Source organism: Rhynchophorus ferrugineus, unplaced genomic scaffold, assembly GCF_030347505.1.
Source record: "Rhynchophorus ferrugineus isolate W39M unplaced genomic scaffold, kcgeb_rfMv2 rfM2, whole genome shotgun sequence".
NCBI lineage: Eukaryota > Metazoa > Arthropoda > Insecta > Coleoptera > Curculionidae > Rhynchophorus > Rhynchophorus ferrugineus.
This window is the reverse complement of record NW_027472581.1, coordinates 82,449,132-82,469,831: the sequence shown is the minus strand read 5'-3', so window position 1 is coordinate 82,469,831 and position 20,700 is coordinate 82,449,132. Positions and strand designations below refer to the sequence as shown.

Genomic DNA, 20,700 nt, shown 5'->3' with positions numbered 1-20,700 from the left:
AAATTAATATTGAAGCATTTTGGAACGATATTTTTCAAGATTGTTAATGTAATAGGGTAAAATGATTAAAATTTTGAATAATGGATAGTAAAATACTTTTGACTGATTTTATGCCAATAATATGTAATATTTCTATTACTCTTTCGATTTTTGTTAAAACATATTTTTGTTTAATAATAAATAAAACATTTACTTTATTTAATTTTAGTTTTTTTTTTCTATTATTACGTATATGTTTATATTTTATTTAGTATTTATAGTTATTGTTCATCTTTAGTTTTTAGATTTTGTTTACGTTCTATTTTATTATCTATATTTATTACAGTATATTATTTAAAAATAGCAATTAACATATTAAAATACGATAAAATATTTGTCGGGTATTATTCCATGCCATAGAAAAACTCCATTCCTTTTTACAGATCCACAGAACATTCAAATATAAAAGTTATGCTACTTCATTTAAAATGAAATTATTAATTGCATCTTAATAGTATACAGTAATTTTTTTCTTACTTTTGTTTTTAAAGTTAGTACGTGAAGGAATATGTACATCGCGATCTAGCTTATGCTACAATTAGAAAATATAAGCACATATAAAATTAAGTTATCCAAACAATTATCTGCGTTCTTTCCTCTCTCTCAGTTTATACATTTATACATCACGTCTGACGTCAAGAATTGAAAAAAACACACGAACCATACATTTGACTGAAAATTGTAACTAATATATTCAGTCGCTAGTTTTTTGACTATAGACAATTTTGACTGTTTTACGACTATCGAGTGTTTCGACTGCTCAGTTCAGTCGATCGTTCCCAACGCTAGCATTTTTAATAAACAATTTTCGATTACGTTTAAGTACCAAAATTACAAAAAACTTTAATATTAGGTACCAATTTAAAAAGTTTGTTAGTAATAACTGTATGATTTTTTATATTGTTGAAGATATATATTCCATAAAAATAAAGCCAGCCAGATGAGCCGGACGTTGGCCAAGAGAGCGAAAGCTTACGTGAAAGTGAAAGATCAGCTTACCTGAAATTCTCCCTCAAAAACTTTGGTAGCCCTTAGACTATAAACACATCGCCATCCATTTCGATAGTAATAAATTGAAAACATCACGTTAGACAAAAAGCACAGCTTAAGAGATCAGACACAAATCAAACAACTGTATTGGTTAACCGGAAGGTATTCCAAACTAGACCTAGTCAATTTATTTTATCTAGACCCATGGAGTGCAAATATAGGGTTGAACTAAAACACCAAACCAACTAGTAATCTAACTTAGTGCAATTCTTATTAAACAATCGAAATTAAATGTACGAGCCAAATTGAAGAACAAAAATAAAACCAAATTCGAGAATTAGACACAATTGATCGTTCCGGAGCGAGTTTTACGACGGGATATTCGCTGGAAACAATTGAAATTAACCAATCGTCCCCTTGTCCCCTCGAAGGGACGAAAGTTGCGGTTCGTAGTAGGAGGGTCTCGGATCAAGAGCGCCTTGTATAAGATTTAAGGACAAATGTACAATGGGTAGTTTGTCTAGGGTATTATTGTTATAACGTCCATACTTATAATTGTAATATTGAGAGGACCCCAGAAATGTATTTATGCTACTTATAAAAGTAATAAAATATACTCAAATATTTTCAATGAAAACCGCAGAAACTTAATAATTAACATTAAAAATACTTACCCCTTTAAATAATTTTATTGGCTATTTCTTATTTTAATTTTTTACTCCATTATCTCGTACCTCTATTTTTTCTAATTTTTTCTCTATTACGGTTTATATCTCTAGTTATTATAATTAATATTTTGAAGAATTGAAGAAGAAACAACCAGACGACCTTTTCAGGCTGTTTCGGTTAGAAGTTCGAACTTGTCAGACAGCACCCTATCTCTTTTTAAATAGAATAAAATGAGAAGGAAAATATTGTATGACTCTAAAACTAATTTATAATTTGCGAGAGGGACATATTTGTGACGTGAGTTCACTGCTGTTCATCGTGAATAGACTATATTTACTATCGACTGTTTCAATCGACTACTTATAAATCGCTAAAAGAAAATATATCGATATATTTTAGTTGCAAAATAAAATATCGACACGGAAAACCTAGGATATTCGAAAGGTATTGAACTTTTGTTTTGGGCTTGCTTCCCCCATCATCAAGCAACTTTTGTAAGTGGAAAAGTTGAAGGTCCGACTAGCTTTTAACATTTTAATTTTGCAGTCCCAATAGCAATAAATATATATATATATATATATATATATATATATATATATATATATATATATATATATATATATATATACAACGTGAATTTGATTGATTAGTTTAAAATAGTTATGTAGAAACCTGTAAGAAAAATACTTTGCTTTGATTGTTCTGCCATTTCGCCTGATTACTTTGTGACGTCACATTTATTGGCCAATAGTATTTAAATGAAAATCAAATATAATTTTTAAAATTAATGAATTAAAATAAAATCCTATACAAATATACATAAGTGTAAATATATATAAACAAAAAGCAAAAAGAAAACAATTATGAACACTATTCTCGGTAAAATTAAAATATTATAGATATATTCTTCTGTTTAGTGCCATCAATTTTATGGGATCTATTAGACTTCTAACTTATCTTGATATATTGAAGGTAAACTTTAAATCCTTGCCTGTTGATATTACATTAACTTCATTAAACCAAAAATACAATCACACCTCATAATTACTTTTAAAGTAGTATTAAGAGTATTTAATCTGTGGAACTACTTAATATAGAATGTAGACAAATATTCCAAGAAAATTCTTTAAGCAATCTTGGTTAAGATTTATTAAACAAATGTAGTTATTTGTAAATTTAGACAAAATAGATTTCTTTAAGGTAATAAATCCCCTAAAAAAAGCAATTAAATTTTTAATTGATGCCACCGTAACAAATATTTTCTTAAAAAGGCAATCAAATTTAAATATACAATAGCTCCACTATAAAATTATTGAACACTGATTGTTCTAAAAAGTTAAAGTATTACAAATATTTTAGGGATATTTTACAATTAAAAGTAGTATTTATTACTACTAATTATCCAGTTATCTTAATTATTACTTTCTTGTAAGACTTCTTTATGTAGAGACATCACACTGACAGCATACGAACAACTTGGTAGATTAATTGAATTTTATTACTACTAACATCTTCATAAGTAGGTTTTGATTTTCTGTAAACAAACAATATATAAACAGACATGTAGTAGATAGATAATTTTATATGTACCTGATAAAAACAATCTTGGATATGCACCCCAATACCTGTTCGTGAAGGAAGGGTAATGGTAAAATTTTCACTAAAATGTCCGTGACAGACACCATAACGTTGATATATTTGCATTGTTGTTTATCCAGGTAACTTACTACTACTTTCTTGATCAACCCATTTTTAGAAAAGAACGAGATCATTCTAAGATTTCTTGATCTAAACAAAAACTAAAACTATAGTTAAATATACAGCCACAATAGTTTGCAGGTTAGGGTTATAACCTCTTATCACTATTGCTTTCAAGAATTTTGCATACGTCTGACAACAGGACGACTTTGACAGGCTCATTCGTTTACATGTTCCGACTAATCACACAGCATTGCGTCTCTTTTTAACTAGAATAAAATAAGAAGGAAACTGGATTCTGAAACTGAAAAGGTCTGATTTTTAAACGAATTTACAAATTGTGGCAGGCAATATATTAAACGTCTTGATGGCGTATGTACAAAAAAACGTTGAATAGTCTATAGATAAAATGTCATATATTATGCGATAATAGCTGTTCATCTCTGCCATATTTCGCTAAAGACTACGCCATTGTCGGAGAAGTAGGAAGTTTGAACTACCTGCGAACTTAGTTTGGTTTAATTTACACGAATTTGAATTAGCCTTTGTTAGCTCCTAGCTGGATATACTGTTATAGGCCTACCGCGACTAAGTTAGACATAATATGGCTCTTGTCAAGCCAAAGTTACACCGCATATCTTGACAAAAAGTTTAGGAATTTCAAAAGGACTCATCGTGCTATTGTTTTTCGGGTTTTCAGTTTAATATGAATAAATAATAAATTCGGAAACATTTCGAACTTATTTTGGGATTTATTTATGCTATTTTACAATCATAATGAAATATTAACGGTATTAATTTAATAGGAACAACAGTTAATATTCTGTTAGTTAATGTGCCTATAATTAAGTGTTATTATTGAAATTTTCCCCGTCCGTGTCATAAATTTTATTATATCCGGTTTGGTTTTGGCGATAGTAAATTTTAACATAAATAAATGAACACTCATACTGTTAATATAGTTATTACTAGTGTTGGGAACTTTTGACTGAAATTGACTACCGACTGTTAAGTAATTGACTACTTTTTACTCTCGACTGTTTCAGTCGTTATTTTCGGTCCGACTGATTTTATTACTATTTGCTATCGACTTTTTCAGTCATGTACTTTTAGTTACTATTTTTGGTTCTACTAGTTTCATTCCACTAATTTTTAACATTCTGGCTCTGTCGTCCTACCAGCGATCTTGACAAAAGTGTATCCAATTTATGCTTACATAGATTTATATGTAATATATGTAGTTTTATGATCATTTTGTGGTTTGCTTGGACATAACAATATATTGTAAATTAATATAGCAGCATTTTGGAATGATATTTTTCAAGATTCTTAATGTAATAGGGTAAAACTACTTTTGATTGTTTGTATGGTAATAATAGGTAATATATTTTTGATTGACTTTTTGGTTTGGATCTAACTCTCTCGATTTTTGTTAAAAAGTATTTGCGTTCAATAATAAATAAAGCATTTGTTTTATTTAAAATGATCTAGTACTTATTGTGCGATCATTTTTCATTATGACATTATTATGTATAATTAACTGTAGTTTAAATTTTTCGATAATATATGCATTAAATGTACTATAATATTAAAATAAACTATATATATTTTATAACATTTTTGTTTCATTATTTTATTTAAAATTACTAGAATTTTGTTATATGTTAAAGCCAAACTGAAGTTAAACTTAGAGATGGTACGGCAACATTGAGACGTTTCGACAGCATAAATTTAGATGACGTATGTTCACTGCTTCCTTGGATAGACTATATATCTCACAGTATCACTATCACAGTTGGTAAGAAAATTAATAAATGCAAGTAATAACACAAAAAAGTACGCAATAATAGCATAATCGCCAACTATGTGAATATTATTATCGACATCAAGCGTGCTAAATTTACTAAGACTATTAAGAATTGTATCGATGACAAAACAAAAGAGGTTTAAATTAATGATGGATGTTTGATTTTCTTATTCTCAGTAAATGAAAGCTGTCCGTCGTATCGGCGTTCTTTCCCCAGCAGGATAACGTAATAAGCTGATCGAAAATTTGCGGGTAAAAGAAAAGCGTCAAAACATCGCACTCTTATTTACATATGTATACGATTTTATCGGCGAAAAATTGCCGGATATTTCAATAGATTGAACAGCTGTCAGTTCCTTTTTGCCATCTGATACATCGGAAATATTCCCTTTTTATTGTATCGTCGCTGTATTTGATCACTTCAAATGACGTGTGTAAAACAGGATATCGTACGACAGATTTCACTGAAGAGTGGAAAAAACACTGATAATCTATAGGCATCAGACTAATGTTTTTATAGTTTAAATTAAGAAGTATTTTTATATAACATAAAACTAGTTTTGCAAATATAAGATGTCCGAAAATATACCCCAAGATTTTTAATAGTTTTTATTATTATTATCTATCGTAGCAATCTAGCAAATTAGCATTAAATAAGCTATTTGTTTTCATCCTAATTTAAAGGAAACTTTTACAAGGTACTTATTTTGCAATTCACACTTTGGGCTTAACATCTATGTCATCGTTTTTAGTATGCATTGAGTTTTACTTAAAACTTTATTGAACTAGATCAAGTGGTTTTACTCTCCTTAATCTTCTGAGGTAGAGAGGAGCTGGAGAACCTCAACATTGATGTGCTGATGGAGCCTTTGGCCATGTCTTTGCGAATAATCCTTGATTACGTTATCGACAATTTCTAACTTCAGATTCTTTAGCAGATTGTTTTTACAAATGAACCATGGAGCATCAGCAGAACCTCGCAATACCTTGTTTTGTAATCTTCGTATGATATATCCATTGCTTTGGCTAAAACAACTCCAAAGTTGAACACCATATAATAGTTCACACTGGTTTCAAGATTTGTTGAAAAATGAAAGAAAAACTTCTTATATACTGACAAGGCTGAATATCCACTACCAGATAATTATTATAATGAGTAACCAGTACATTTTTTTACTCCAACTTGAGCTCTTCACATTTTTCCTTAACATGTGGTTTCCAACTGAATTTAACATCAAGTGCCATGCTAAAATATTTAGCTGTACTTCCGTACATGGACTTCTTACTGATTTACATAAACTAGCTTGTGCTTGATTCTTGTGCTGGTGAAGTCAATACAAACTGCTTTATTTCTATTAATCTTGATACGCAATTTTTCTGTCCCATACTGGAGCGGGTTCATCGTGTGCAGTCCACTCGGATGACTGTTGATATATCAGTTACATTGCCACATATCGACACAAAAACTCGGGTTTATTACGCTTGATCATCTTCAAACTCTGCTCCGAATCATCAACTCGTCATTGTTTTTGGTCAAAAGTGAGCTCGCGCGGCACTCAATCGTGAATGATATGTACACGTTCAGTTCATATCTTTAGAATGTCTGCTACTTCATTCAATTTCAATTTACAGTCATTCAAAATTATTTTGTTGAATATTTTAATGCATTTATCGGTATCAGCCTCTTTTGGGCATGCACTGCTTTCGCCATCTTCGGTGGTGATTTCACCACGCCTAAACTTAGCATGCCAATCCTTGATGGTTGATTTTCCTGGGGCAGTATCCGGAAACTCGGCATCAGCCAAGTTTTTATTTCAACTGTATTTTTTCCCTTCAAAAAGCAATATGTTATCAACACGCGAAATTTCTTTTTATCCATTTTTTTTTCACAATAACAATAGTTGCTTCACTCAAAATGCTATAATTCACAAACTAATGATCCGACAACTGTCAAATTTATACACGCATCTTCTGAGGGTTAGGGTTAACTAAAAAAACATATGGATTTAATTCTAGTAAAGCCATCTATGTGTCACATCGGGGACTTTTCAATTGACCTGTTGTATTTATTTAGTTATTACAACAATTCTTATGTACATATTTTGTTTTAAAAGCTGTTTTTGTGTTATAAATCTAAATTTGATTATTTTTTGCCTTTTAGTAAGTTCCTTATTTATATTTTGCAGTCGGTTAATTTTTTTATTAAATATATTTTTATTATATTAAATATATATATTATATTATGTTATATTTTTGAATATATTTTATTTTATTATGTTAATACAAAAAATTTACTTACTGTTTTTATACATTTCATATATTTTATCTCTGATAGAGCTAACATGAAGCTGATATTAATTCGTCATCCGCCTCCTATGAGAATTTTTTTTTCGGTGAATCCAAGATTATATGTTTCATTTTTTCAAATACTTTAATAACCTTGCCCATACTAATATTCAGTGCAGCTGCAACACGCTAATAAAATATTATCAAAAAAAATCATTGCAACTTAATATTTAATAGTAAAAATGTTTACCATCCTAACGAATTTAACAAGATGAAGAAGCAATGGGACCACCACTATCTCGTTCCTGTCTGAAGTAACTGATAAGAGAGACAATCTGTTCTCTCTGATTTTGGCATTTTCAACCAGCGATTTGAAATTTAACAAAACAAGCTAAATGTTATAACATTTGCCGGTTTATAACTTGTAGTAATAACTAATATTTTGAAGAATTTTGATATTTGACAACAGAAAGACTTTTGTGGGCTCATTCGTTTACGTGTTCGAACATATCAGACAATATTGTATCTCTTTTTAACTAGAATAAAATGAGAAGGAAAGTATTGTCTGATTCTAAAACGAATTTACAAATTGCAGGTAATAAATAAAACATCTTAATGACGTTTTTTCTGTGCTTCTTTGGATAAACGATACAGGACTTAACATATATAAATATATGAGTATAAACAGTGTTTCCAATAAACAAGAGTTACTATATTGCATAGTGCACTTACAAAATAAATTACAAGCGAAATCATCGAAAATATTTTTATTTATATTAGTAACTTAACAATGCCTTTAATAAATGTTTTAAATCATATAATTATAATCTAATCCTCATAACAATGCTTTATATAAAAATATTTGATCCATTTACCATTAGTTTTAACAAGTTAAATTAACCTGTCAGACAGTTGTTATTAATTAACTTCTTTAATATAGCAAAACCAAATTTTGAAGACTACAGACTATAGTATTTCTTTCAACTGAGCAATATTATTAATTACTGTTTTTCTTTATAGTGAACTTCCCTGGACGTAAATTTGCCTTTTTGCGAAATAATTGGATATTCTGACGTAATAAAAAAGTGTTTGCTTTTTCTTTTATCCAAAATGATAAATATAAAAATCTATTATTGGAACTAAAATATAAAAAATGTACTGTTTCGTAAATTTTCTTTTCTAAAACTACTGAATAAATTTACATGAAATTTCCTCACCAAAAACTACAAAGCCAAAAAATTTTGATCTATACAAAGAGAATTCTATCTATCGATCGATTCTATTCTATCGACTGAAAACATAATTCATTCAAAAGGTCGATTTCACTACATTTCACTAAGTCTATAAGGAATTTATTCACTTTTCATTCGACAAACATGTAATCAAGTTCTCTGACTGTGTTCTTCAAGTGTGCACCTAAAAGAATGGCTGCATGTGTAATATGAGAATCATGAACCATTTGACTTATGTTTTACTATTTAAAAACCTCAAGCTTACAGCTTCAGCTAGACACTAGACATAATGATACATTTTATTATCTCACATGTTTTTTCTTTCAGGTGGACATAGTAAAGCAAACTGAGGAAGGCGACGTCAGCAACTATCAAGCAAACGGTGAATTTGATCTGGTCAGTTTCTCCTCGGTAAAACACATCGAGTATTATTCCTGCTGTTCAGAACCTTATCCTGACATAACTTATATAATCAAGCTCAAAAGAAGACCTTTGTTCTATGTGTTCAATCTGATCTTACCGTGTATACTCATAAATGGAATAGGTAAGATCATCTATATATAATTAGTTAATAATAAGGTATTTAAGTGTAAATAAGTGTCACGTGAACACAACTGAAATGTTGCATCTTTAAGAATATGCCTACAAAGTTATAACCAATTTAGTAAGTCAATGTGCTTTCCAATTTTGAGTAAACTGATTTAACGCCAAATTCTGTTTCAACTTCTTCTCTTTGATTTTTAATATTTTCTTCATGAGATAGTATCAAGATTACAGAGTAATATATAGAGTGTTAACTTAATACAAATAACTTCAGTTTTTTTTTAATATATTTTAAAGTCTCCTTTTGCCAACTATGGGTTTATCTGGACTGGGCCTAAAGTTTAACGTGGGCTTCGAACCACGGTCCTCAGTATTAAGCTTACCGACTGGTGAGTGACTAGCCATTTTCTGCGCCAACATTATAGAGAGTATAGAACACGCATATACATATTGCCACTTTTGCTCGATTAATATCGGAATCGCAAAAAATAGCACAGTATAAATATCTCGACGTATCATCAATGTCGAAGCCAGTGCCATGTATGAACAGTGATCCACTGCCAATTTATCCGAGTACAAATTCAAATAATATATAAATGTAAAAAAATCAAGGATGGAATATTTGTCGGATCTAATATTCGAAAACCAATAGCTGATGCAAAATTTACAAAATATTTAGAATCTGATGAAGCAGCAGTATGGGTATCGCTTCAGAGTGTTGTTCACAACTATCTCAGTAGTCATAAATCACTTAATCGTAATCGACAAATGTTGCAAAATTACCACAAGATTGGAGTTTGAATGCCTCTCCAAATACGTTTGCTGCATTTATATCTTGACTGTTTCCCACAAAACTTGATCGAGACGAGCGATGAGTAAGTAGAGCGGCTACACCAAGACATAGTGAAAATCTAAATGCGATATTAAGGATTTGGGACTAAGTAATGACGAGCGATTAGTGCTGGTCCGTAATGCGTGAAACGGAGCTCCTAATGTGCTCAAACCGTATAAAACACTTAGTTCAACCTCTGTTCATTTCTGATTTATACTTTTAAATTCTATGCATGGCCGTTCAAAGTCAGAAATAGTAAATGAATGAATTTATTGAATATTTCGATAACTAGAATGAATTTTAAAGAAGCGCTGCTGATTTGGTATCGCCAATTTACCTTATAAACACCTTTTGTTTGTAAAACTAAACTAAATTAAAACTTGGTAACTCTTCTGTTTCAGCATTACTGGTATTCTACGTTCCATCTGAATCTGGAGAAAAGGTAACTCTTGGAATAAGCGCTCTATTATCTATGACGGTATTTCTGATGACCATCAGAGAAACGTTACCACCAACGGAAAAGACCCCATTAATCAGTAAGATATAAAAACAATATAATTTTAGCTAACACATTAATCAAATATACATATACCAAATATTTATATATATATATATATATATATATATATATATATATATATATATATATATATATTTATAAAATTTAGAAATTTTGTTTTTGTTTATATCTTTAAACAAATACTTTTGTCAGTTGCCAGTCATCAACGCTAAAGAGCTTTGGAGAGAAAAACAAAAAATAATAGCGATAAACCTGTCATTACATCCACAACTTCGAAAAAAACGAAATTTGTTCAGCTATATTTCTAGATGAAGCCCAAGCTTTCAATAAAGTATGACGTAAGAGCCTATAATACAAAATACATGATGACAAACAAATTACCCAGCCAGATGAGCGAGATATCCAAATACTACATTTCTAATCCTTACTTTAGAATACGATTTGAAACTCACCTAGGCTGGTCCACAACAAGTCGGTGTCCATGGACAAATATTGTATTTACGCTACACTAAAGGTGGAGTAACAATTACGAATTTTTGCTTGTGGTACTACTCTACTCGCTACAAGTAACAACATTCAGATAAATGTAAATAGATTGCAAAATATCTATATCAGTTCAGCGAAAATTATGCCTCCATTTTTTAATCAAAAATGATTAAGAATAATTTGATGACATAAAGTTATATTAGATATAGTTTGCAGAGAAAACAAATTACTGTATATACAGCTGTTCAAGAAATCACTAACCGCGAATACTGTAACTAATAAATACGTTAAATTGTTCATTAAAACTTAAAATGATATGTTAAAATAAAAAGATGATAAAATTTAAAAAGAAATTATTCTTTTATCAATAAATACACCTGATTTATTGATTTTGCAATATATGTTTTAGCCGAGAAATATGAATAAAAGATAAGCACTATATAAATAGATAAATGAAGTAGCAAACATATGCAAGAGTTAAATGTAACTAACTCCATAATTTCCATAGATGGAACGCATAGGACAAATATAATCTATCCAAAGTTGGTGCGAACATACGTCATCTAAATTTATGACGTCAAAACGTCTCTATGTTGCCGTATCAACTCTGAGTTTTAGTTCAGTTTGGCCTTGACATGTAACGAAATTCTAGTTTTAGTTTGTTTTCCACACTACCCATAAGGTAGAGTTCTAGGCGCGTGCTTTATGTAGTGGTATCCCCCTGGAGCCCTACTCTACCTAACCAACAATTCTTTCTATGGTGTGCTTCCTTGTCAAATCATTTTGATATCACTGTATATTTTATGTCTTCTGTTACTACCTGTGTACATTTTTTTTGATAAAATTAGATTTAATCATTGAATTCTCCCCAATGCACTTGCCATAGCTGTAAACAGTTGAAATTTTTTCCCTTCTCGCACCTTTTAACCAAATACTCATGTATATTCTGAATAATTACACACCTATCTAATGGATATAAATCTTTCATAATTTTAGAATACGATTACTCGTATTCTAAAATCCTACAATTATCGTATATTAATTACACATACACCTTTAGATGTTTCCACTCTCATCACCCTCTCTTGAAAATAATCAGCATTGAATAATAATCCAATATCGAACGTTTGCCCACGATTTCCAGCATGAAGCATAAAATATCTGCAATGAATTATTAATAAATATTATGACTATTATTATTATTAAATAAATTAAAATATTATTAAATATTATAACAAAATCTAATTAATTGTTATTCCAACATTTACCTTTTTCTATCTACTTTAGTTGCCTTAACACGCCTTTTATTATAATCTTGACATGATTGACCGTAGGGTATACTAAATACACAAATTGAAATAATAATTTTTTTTATTTTGTTAAAAGCTTTTAAAAATTGTATTATTTTAAAAGCAATCTCTGGAAGTTCCATTAGACCTCTTTAATAATTTTCAGACTAACAGTTTCCTCTGAAATAATTGTATTAAATAATGTTTATATTGAAAAAAATAGTCATTGTTTTTATACATTTTATATATTTAATCTCTAATAGAACTAACATCAAGCTGATTCGTCACCCGCTTCGTATGAGAACGGTTTTTTTTTCGGTGAATCCAAGGTGATATTTTTAATTTTTTGAGATATTGTAATGCCCATGCCCATACTAATATTCAGTGCAGCTGCAATAGCTTAACAATATTTACAATAAAAATCACCATCAACTCAATATTTAACATTAAAAATGCTTACCACTCTAACGGATTTTATGGAAAGAGGGGGCCTCCATCTCGTTCCTGTTCCTAAAGTGTACCTAATTAGGCAATCTGTTCTTTTTGACATCGGCATTTAATCGGAATAATAATAAGCAGCGACTAGAAATTTATCAAAACAAACGAAGTGTTAAGACAACTTTTGCCTATTTATAACCTCTTACCACTTATCGTTTTCAAGAAGTTTGTATACGTTTGACAACCGGACGATTTTAACATGCTGGTTCGTTTACGTGTTCGAACACATCAGACAGCATTGTATCTCTTTTTAACTGGAATAAAATGAGAAGGAAATGTTGTCTGATTCTATAACGAATTTACAAATTGCGACAGGCAATACATTAAACATATTAATGACGTGTGTTCACAGTAACTTTGGATAGACTATATACTATTAGGTAAACTACGACTTGAGATACAGTTAAGACTTTTAGATTGCCAGAAATACGGTTTAAAAAGTTGCTTGTTGTTAAGAAAAAAGGAAAAAGTCCCAAAGTTCGGATAACTTTTGCAACTTTTTATATCGAAGGATACGTATACAAGCAATCGATCGCGTGCCCACTCAATTTGGTAGAGTGTAGACTATTAAAAAATAACAAAAAAATGACTAGAAAAAACTACTACAAACGAATAACAGATCATTTAAAAAAATCCCAAAATGTTTATTCAAAACAAATCTTTCATTTACAATAACTCTCAACTCTGATTTACTAACTAATATGTCAACACTAATAATGTTCGTGGGATATTTTTAAAATTTAAAAATTGCATGGTATATATATTACAACTTAAATTAAATCTGTACTAAAACAAATCTATTTTTATAGGATACTAGCGACCCGCCCCGGCTTCGCACGGGTGCAATGCTGATACTAAATTAAATACACTACAGAAAAAATATGAACGTTGTATATAAAAACATAGCGGCCAGCTCCGACTTTGCACGGGCATAAAATATATATGCCTATGTCACTCAATGAAAACATGATTAAAATCGATCCAGTATTTTTGGTTCATTCATTACTGCCCTTGGCCTGCACGCATTAAATTTGGAGTAAAACAATTCCTCTTTCCCTATACTTACTATGAAGATTTCCTGCTATCTTTGGAATATCTAAATTCATACAATTTTTATTACATTACACATTTTTAAACGCAAATTTTAAATTTGCAATATCTCCGAAAATATTTGTTTAATTTACATGCTGTAAGGAACCATATTGATCTATATTAATTGCACACTGTATTTAAGGTACTTAATTCGATAAGGATTAATGCCGTATTGCTTAAAATAGCTTCGTAAATAAGCCATTTTCTCACGTAAAAAGTAAACAATAAAAATGGTTAATGTGGGTTATCCCTAAAAGATAAACATATACCATCGCGGACTTTTTTGTAGACCTTTTTATGGTGTACAATACTGTAGTACATTAATTTGATCTAACTCGTAGGGTTAGGCAGCGTTTTTGCTAATTGCAAAATAAGCCTAAAAAAATAGGTTAATTTACGACATCACGTTAGAAACCTCTAAAATTAGCAATGTTGCCTTAGTATATTACGCATGTATTACACATATAAACCTTCCTCTTGAATCACTCTATCTATTGAAAAAAACCGCATCAAAATCCGTTGCGTAGTTTTAAAGATTTAAGCGCACTAGGGATATAGGGACAGAAAAGGCGACTTTGTTTTATACTATGTAGTGATGATTCAGTTACATGTTCCGGCGTATCAGATGGCATTTTGTCTCTTTTTAATTAGGCTAAAATGAGAACGAAAAATCTATCCCGAGTTTAAAACGAATTTTACATTTTTACAAACTGTGAATTGGTACTTTAATTTAGTGATTTTTCCGATTTTTTAAAAATAGTTTCTTGGACAGCTGCGTAAACTGTTATATTGAATTTTTTCATGATTTTTTTTTGACCTAGTCGGTTCAAAAAGTCGCCGTAACATCACCGTTTTCCAGTTTGGAAATAAGAAACGAGAAAATTCCTTTTACATCCAAAAAACTCAGAGCTCGTTGTGTCTCTTAAATCTTGAAATTAACTTTAAACCCACTCATAAGTTTAGGGATGTTGTTACGGAAGATTAGCTTGTTGTTCCAGTGTCCCTTGAACAAATTTAAAAACGTAGTACAAAAAATTAAGATGTTTAAAGAAAATTAATACTGTCCTGTAATATTCCTGGACGTCTCACAAATTTTTGACCAGTTATAGCACTTGTGACTGTGAACAATTATTAGTGAAGCCGAAAGTAAGGTTAAAGTTTCACATAAAGGGACATCTTTAAACCTGTTCTTTTATTTGCAACATATTCTTTTATTTCTGTTTATTTCCATTTATTTCTATTAAAACCTATTTAAACCTATTCCGGTTGAAGTTTCGCAGGGTAGTTTCTTGGGATAACTTCTGTATCTGCACTATACTGCTGATAAGAATACCTGAAATATTTTCCAACGATACAGTTACGATGGTAAAAGAAATATTTCTATCTAATGCAGTAGAAAAAGTACAAATGGTAGTCAATAAGATCTACACAGGAGCTAGAGACTAGAAAATACAGGTTAAGAGCCCCGAATATGTTCATGTCGATTTTGCGTTACAGTGAAATGATAAAAACCTTAAATTACAGAAATTATATCACCTGGCAGAATCAGCAGAATACCTTGGCATAAATCACAATATCAGGTTAAATTGGACATATCACGTTAAACAAATAACAAAGCAAATCCAAAAAATTATACTGTACAACTTAATCTAAAATCAAAAAGATTGACTTATCAGTAAATTATAAAGCCAATTTATGGGGTACGAATATGGGGTTACACTAAACCAACCAACGCTGTAAAAACAAAGTTCTTCAATTAAATAATAATGTTTATCGCTACATAACCAACGAAAAACGACATGATAACCTCGAAATCTTCAAATTTATTTACAAGAACTGAAGTCATGCAAGATTTCACCATAAAACATGAAATAAGGGTACTAAATAACAGCACTGTGGAAGCAACAAAGCTACCAAACAATCAGACAATTGAAGCGAACCAAACCACACACTTGTAACAGACTTAAAAAAAAACGTGTATACATTTTTTTTTATTATTATTTAATTAATACATTGTTACTAGTCGTTTCCGTCTAACCTACAATTTGTCTTTATGCTAACTGAAATCTAGGTATATAACTAGGAGGACCTGTCGGCCCTATCTTATTATATATCTTATCAGCCCTATATATCTTTAGTGATATAATGTTTATACATGTCACTGCTGAATTTTTTAATAGATGAACCTCACTACACAATACTATACAAGATCAGATGGTTTGATTCTTTTGAGTCTGTGTCCTGTTCTGGTGGTATCCAAAAGTTGCAATATTTCTATATTAGTATAAGAATGGAGTCTTTCCTCATGCCCCCTTGCATTTCTCTTGATTTCTTAACTGACTGTGGGTATCTGAAGATCTCGATGTAGGTAATCAGTCCTATAGTATTTGGGTGCGCCCACAACACCTCTCAGGACTTTGTTCTGAAAAATTTTTATTTTGTTAATGTTACTCTTTGCAGAACATCCCTGTAATTGAACTTTTTATGTCCATATAGATTTCAATATTTGCTTACATAATAGCAATTTATTATGTACTGATAATTGTGATTTCCTTCCAAATAGCCAGTACATTTTCTTATATTTCAATTCCAGTGCTTTTCTTTTCTTCTTTATATGTTCCTTCCAGCGAAGTTTTACATCGAGATTCATTCCGAGATATTTAGCGTTGTTGCTATATGGAATGATAGTGTAATTTAATGTTATTGGTGCTTGTACGGTCCGTCTACTGAACTAATAGGTGAACTGCGCATGTACAGATTTACTTTCATTAATTCTTATTTTCCAAGCTTGTGCCCAATTATTTATATTGTCACTTGTTTGTTGTAATTTTCGTGAGGCTTCTTCACTATTGTCTCCGACTACTATAATCGCAGTATCATCAGCAAATGTGTGCCATCTTGATATTTTCCATGTGTGGTTATCACAAGTGTAAAGTAGATAAAGCATTGGTCCCAGTACACTTCATTGTGGTACAGTTCCTGCTTTAGGTTCTTTTATTGTAGAGTAAGCTTCTTCTTGCTTAACTCCAAACATTCTGGTTGTAACGTATGATTTTAATAGTTCGGTGTGTTGTTTTAGTAGCATTTTCTGTAGTTTATGAACAAGGCCCTCATGCCAAACCTTATCGAAGGCTTGTGCTACATCTAAGAGTATAACTGAGCACACTTTTTGACATTCGTAGGCTTTTTCAATAAGATCTGTTATTCTGCCGACCTGGTCAATTGTTGAGTGTTTGTTAATAAACCCAAACTGGTGCGTTGGTATGAGGTTTTTTCTCTCTATGATTGGTTTTATTCTTTTCAACAGGAGTTTTTCAAAAACCTTAGATATTACTGGCAGCAATGATATAGGTCTATAGGATTTTATTTCGTTTGGTGACTTCCCAGGTTTTGGGATCATTATAATTTCCACGTGTATACATGAATATAAATTATGGTTTAAACATATAAAACATACTGTCTTCATTCTTTTATTCTTTAAGTTAAGACTGCAGCGTATAACAGCATTTGTCTGACGTTAAACAGACTGCAAGAGCTTTACAGTGAGTAATAATTTCCTGCAATATTTCACGCAATCTAGAGTAGAATTTTATACCGCTGCTTAGCTTGAATAAAGCTCCTTATTATACCTGAAGCTTATGTTAGGAACTTTAGACGGTAATTTATTTACTCGATGAAAAGATGGCGAAGATTACATGAAAACGCAGGGAATATTATAATGCCGTTGCTTCTGTGACGTATACAACAAATAACAGGGATTTTTTTATTCTGCGAAAAATAATAAGCAACATTCATAAAATTATGTGATGTAACATGGAAGTTTTTTTTGGTTTTATAAAGACTTCATATTTCCATTTATAAGGTCCCATATTTCCGCGTTAAAAAAAACAGAGGCCAACAAAAAAATTGTTTGTAAAAACTTTTTAAACCAATTTAGCTAAATCTAACGTATTTTTGGGTGCAAAAACCGTATTTGGTATCAGTCTGTTTTAACACCCACAATTCTTTCACAATATAGTATCGATTATGCCTTTCAAAAATGAGGAAAATTTTATAAATTCATTTTTTTTTTATTACATTGTTATAAGCATTAAATTGTGTGTATAAAACAGGTCAATTGAAGAGTCCCCGGCGTGACACATAGATGGCACTACTAGAATTAAATCCATATGTTTTTTAGTTAGCCCTAACCCTCAAAAAATTCGTGTATAAATTTGACAGCAGTCGGATCATTAGTTTGTGAATTATAGCATTTTGAGTGAAGCAACATTTGTTATTGTGAAAAGAAAATGGACAAAAAGGAATTTAGCGTGTTGACAAAATATTGCTTTTGAAGGGAAAAAATACAGTTGAAGCAAAACCTTGGCTTTATGCCGAGTTTCCGGACAGTGCCCCAGGAAAATCAACCGTTAAAGATTGGTATGCTGTTTAGACATGATGAAATAAGCTCCGAAGACCGCGAATGCAGTGGACGCACAAAAGAGGTTGTTACCGACGAAAATATTTAAAAAATCCATAAAATGATTTTGAATGGCCATAAATTGAAATTGAATGAAATAGCAGACACTCTAAAGATATCAACTGAACGTGTACATCATATCATTCACGAATATTTGGGTTGATGGTTCGGAGCAGTGTTTGAAGATGATCAAGCGTAATAAACTCGAGTTTTTGCGTCGATATGTGACAATGGATGAAACATGGCTCCATCATTTCACTCCGAGTTCTAATCGACAGTCATTCGAGTTGACTTCACATGATAAACCCGCTCCAAAGCGTGGGAAAACGCCACAGTCGGCTGGCAAGGTTAGGGCGTCTGTATTTTGGGATGCGCATGTAATAATTTTCATTGACTACCTTGAAAAAGTAAGGACCATCAACAGCGACTATTACATAATGTTATTGGACCGTTTCAAGGACGAATTCGCCGAAAACGGCCGCATTTGAAAAAAAAGAAAGTGCTGCTTCACCAAGACAATACATTATGTCACAAGTCAGTCAAGACGATGGCAAAAATCCATAAATTGGGCTTCGAATTACTTCCTCATCCACCGTATTTTCCAGACCTGTCCGCCAGCGATTATTTCCTGTTCTCAGATCTCAAAAGAATGCTCGCTGGAAAGAAATTTTCGTCCAATGAAGAGGTGATCGCCGAAACTGAAGCCTATTTTGAAGCAAAGGACAAATCGTACCACAAAAATGGTATCGAAAAGTTGGAGGATCGCTATAATCAGTGTATCATCTTTGAATGAAATTATGTTGAATAAAAAAACTAAATTTTCCAAAAAAATGTATTTTAATATGGTACGCTGGGGACTTTTCAATTGACCTTGTTATAAATATGTTTATCTTTCTATATAGAAAGGCTAATTCTCACTCAATATCCCCCTCTGTTAAAAGTGAAAGGTATATGGTTCGAAAAAAAAGTTCGACGTGTTTTTAAAGTTCCCACATGCATTTATTCTCCACATCAAAAGAGAACGAAAAGTGCGAAAGCGGACGGAGACGTGAGGAGTTACATATTGAAATATTTCACTCTAGAATCGCGGTTATAAATATGAATATTGTTTGAAACTCTTCTTTTCTTCTTCGCGCGTATGTTTATATAGAAAGCGAATTGAAAAGAAATACTTTCTTTTCCCGCGCCTTTTTTGTCACTTTTTTTTCTTTATCTCGTTTAATAACGTACGGAACATAACTTTGCTTTCTGTTTATAAAATTATTCAGTTTCCTTATTTACTAACGTCAAATATGTTTAAGATTGTATCCTATAATGTCTATCAACAGCCTAAGCTTTCGATCAATGTTTACTTGATTATTCCGAACCACGTATTTCTAAATTGATCCGCTTTTGGATGATTGCAGTACAATCAGCTTCAATTACGTACTTATTGTGTTTGTAATGCATGACAGGACTCACACAGCATTAAGATTTATTTACAATTATGACTATTTACGAAACCTGACTATATGTGACTATATGAATATATGTCATTGGTCAATGTATCAGATAATGATATCAATGTATTCACAAAAAAGCACAAAAGCAGGTATTGAGAAAAAAGCTTTTTCCCATCATTTTCTAAAACTTTTTCGACAATATAACAGGTCAATTGAAAAGTCCCTGGCCTACCATAGCAAAATATATTTTTTTGGCAAAAATGTTTTTTTAATCAACATAATTCCCTTCAAGGGTGATACACTGATTACAGCGACCCTCCAACTTTTCGATACTATTTTTGTAGTACGATTTGTCCTTTGCTTTAAAATAGGCCTCCGTTTCGGCGATCAACTCTGTATTCGACGAAAATTTCTTCTCAGCGAGCATTCTTTTGAGATCTGGGAACAGGAAATAGTCGCTGGGGTCCAGATCTGGAGAATACGGTGGATAAAAAAGCAATTCGAATCCCAATTCATGGATTTTTGTCATCGTTTTCACTGACTTGAGATACAGTGCATTTTCTTGGTGAAGCATCACTTTCTTTTTCTTAAAATGCGGCCATTTTTCGGCGATTTCATCCTTCAAACGGTCCAATAGCGCTATGAAATAGTCGCTGTTGATGGTCCTTCCTTTTTCAAGGTAGTCAATGAAAATTATTCCATGCGCATCCCAAAATACAGACACCACAAACTTGCCAGCCGACTGTTGCGTCTTCCGACCCTTTGGAGCGGGTTTATCGTGTGCAGTCCACTCGGATGACATTCGATTGGACTTCGGA

General features: G+C 31.3%; 1 protein-coding gene across 2 annotated transcripts in view; it reads left to right on the top strand.

Annotated features, from left to right (window-relative positions):
* Window positions 1-20,700, top strand: part of nAChRa5 (nicotinic acetylcholine receptor alpha 5 subunit) — a 123,958-nt gene that overhangs the window by 94,661 nt on the left and 8,597 nt on the right. For both annotated transcript variants that reach the window (XM_076396602.1, XM_076396601.1), the window contains exons 5-6: window positions 9,049-9,265; window positions 10,498-10,632. In XM_076396602.1, coding sequence (XP_076252717.1) covers window positions 9,049-9,265; window positions 10,498-10,632 — 352 coding nt within the window. The remainder of the gene's footprint in view (window positions 1-9,048; window positions 9,266-10,497; window positions 10,633-20,700) is intronic.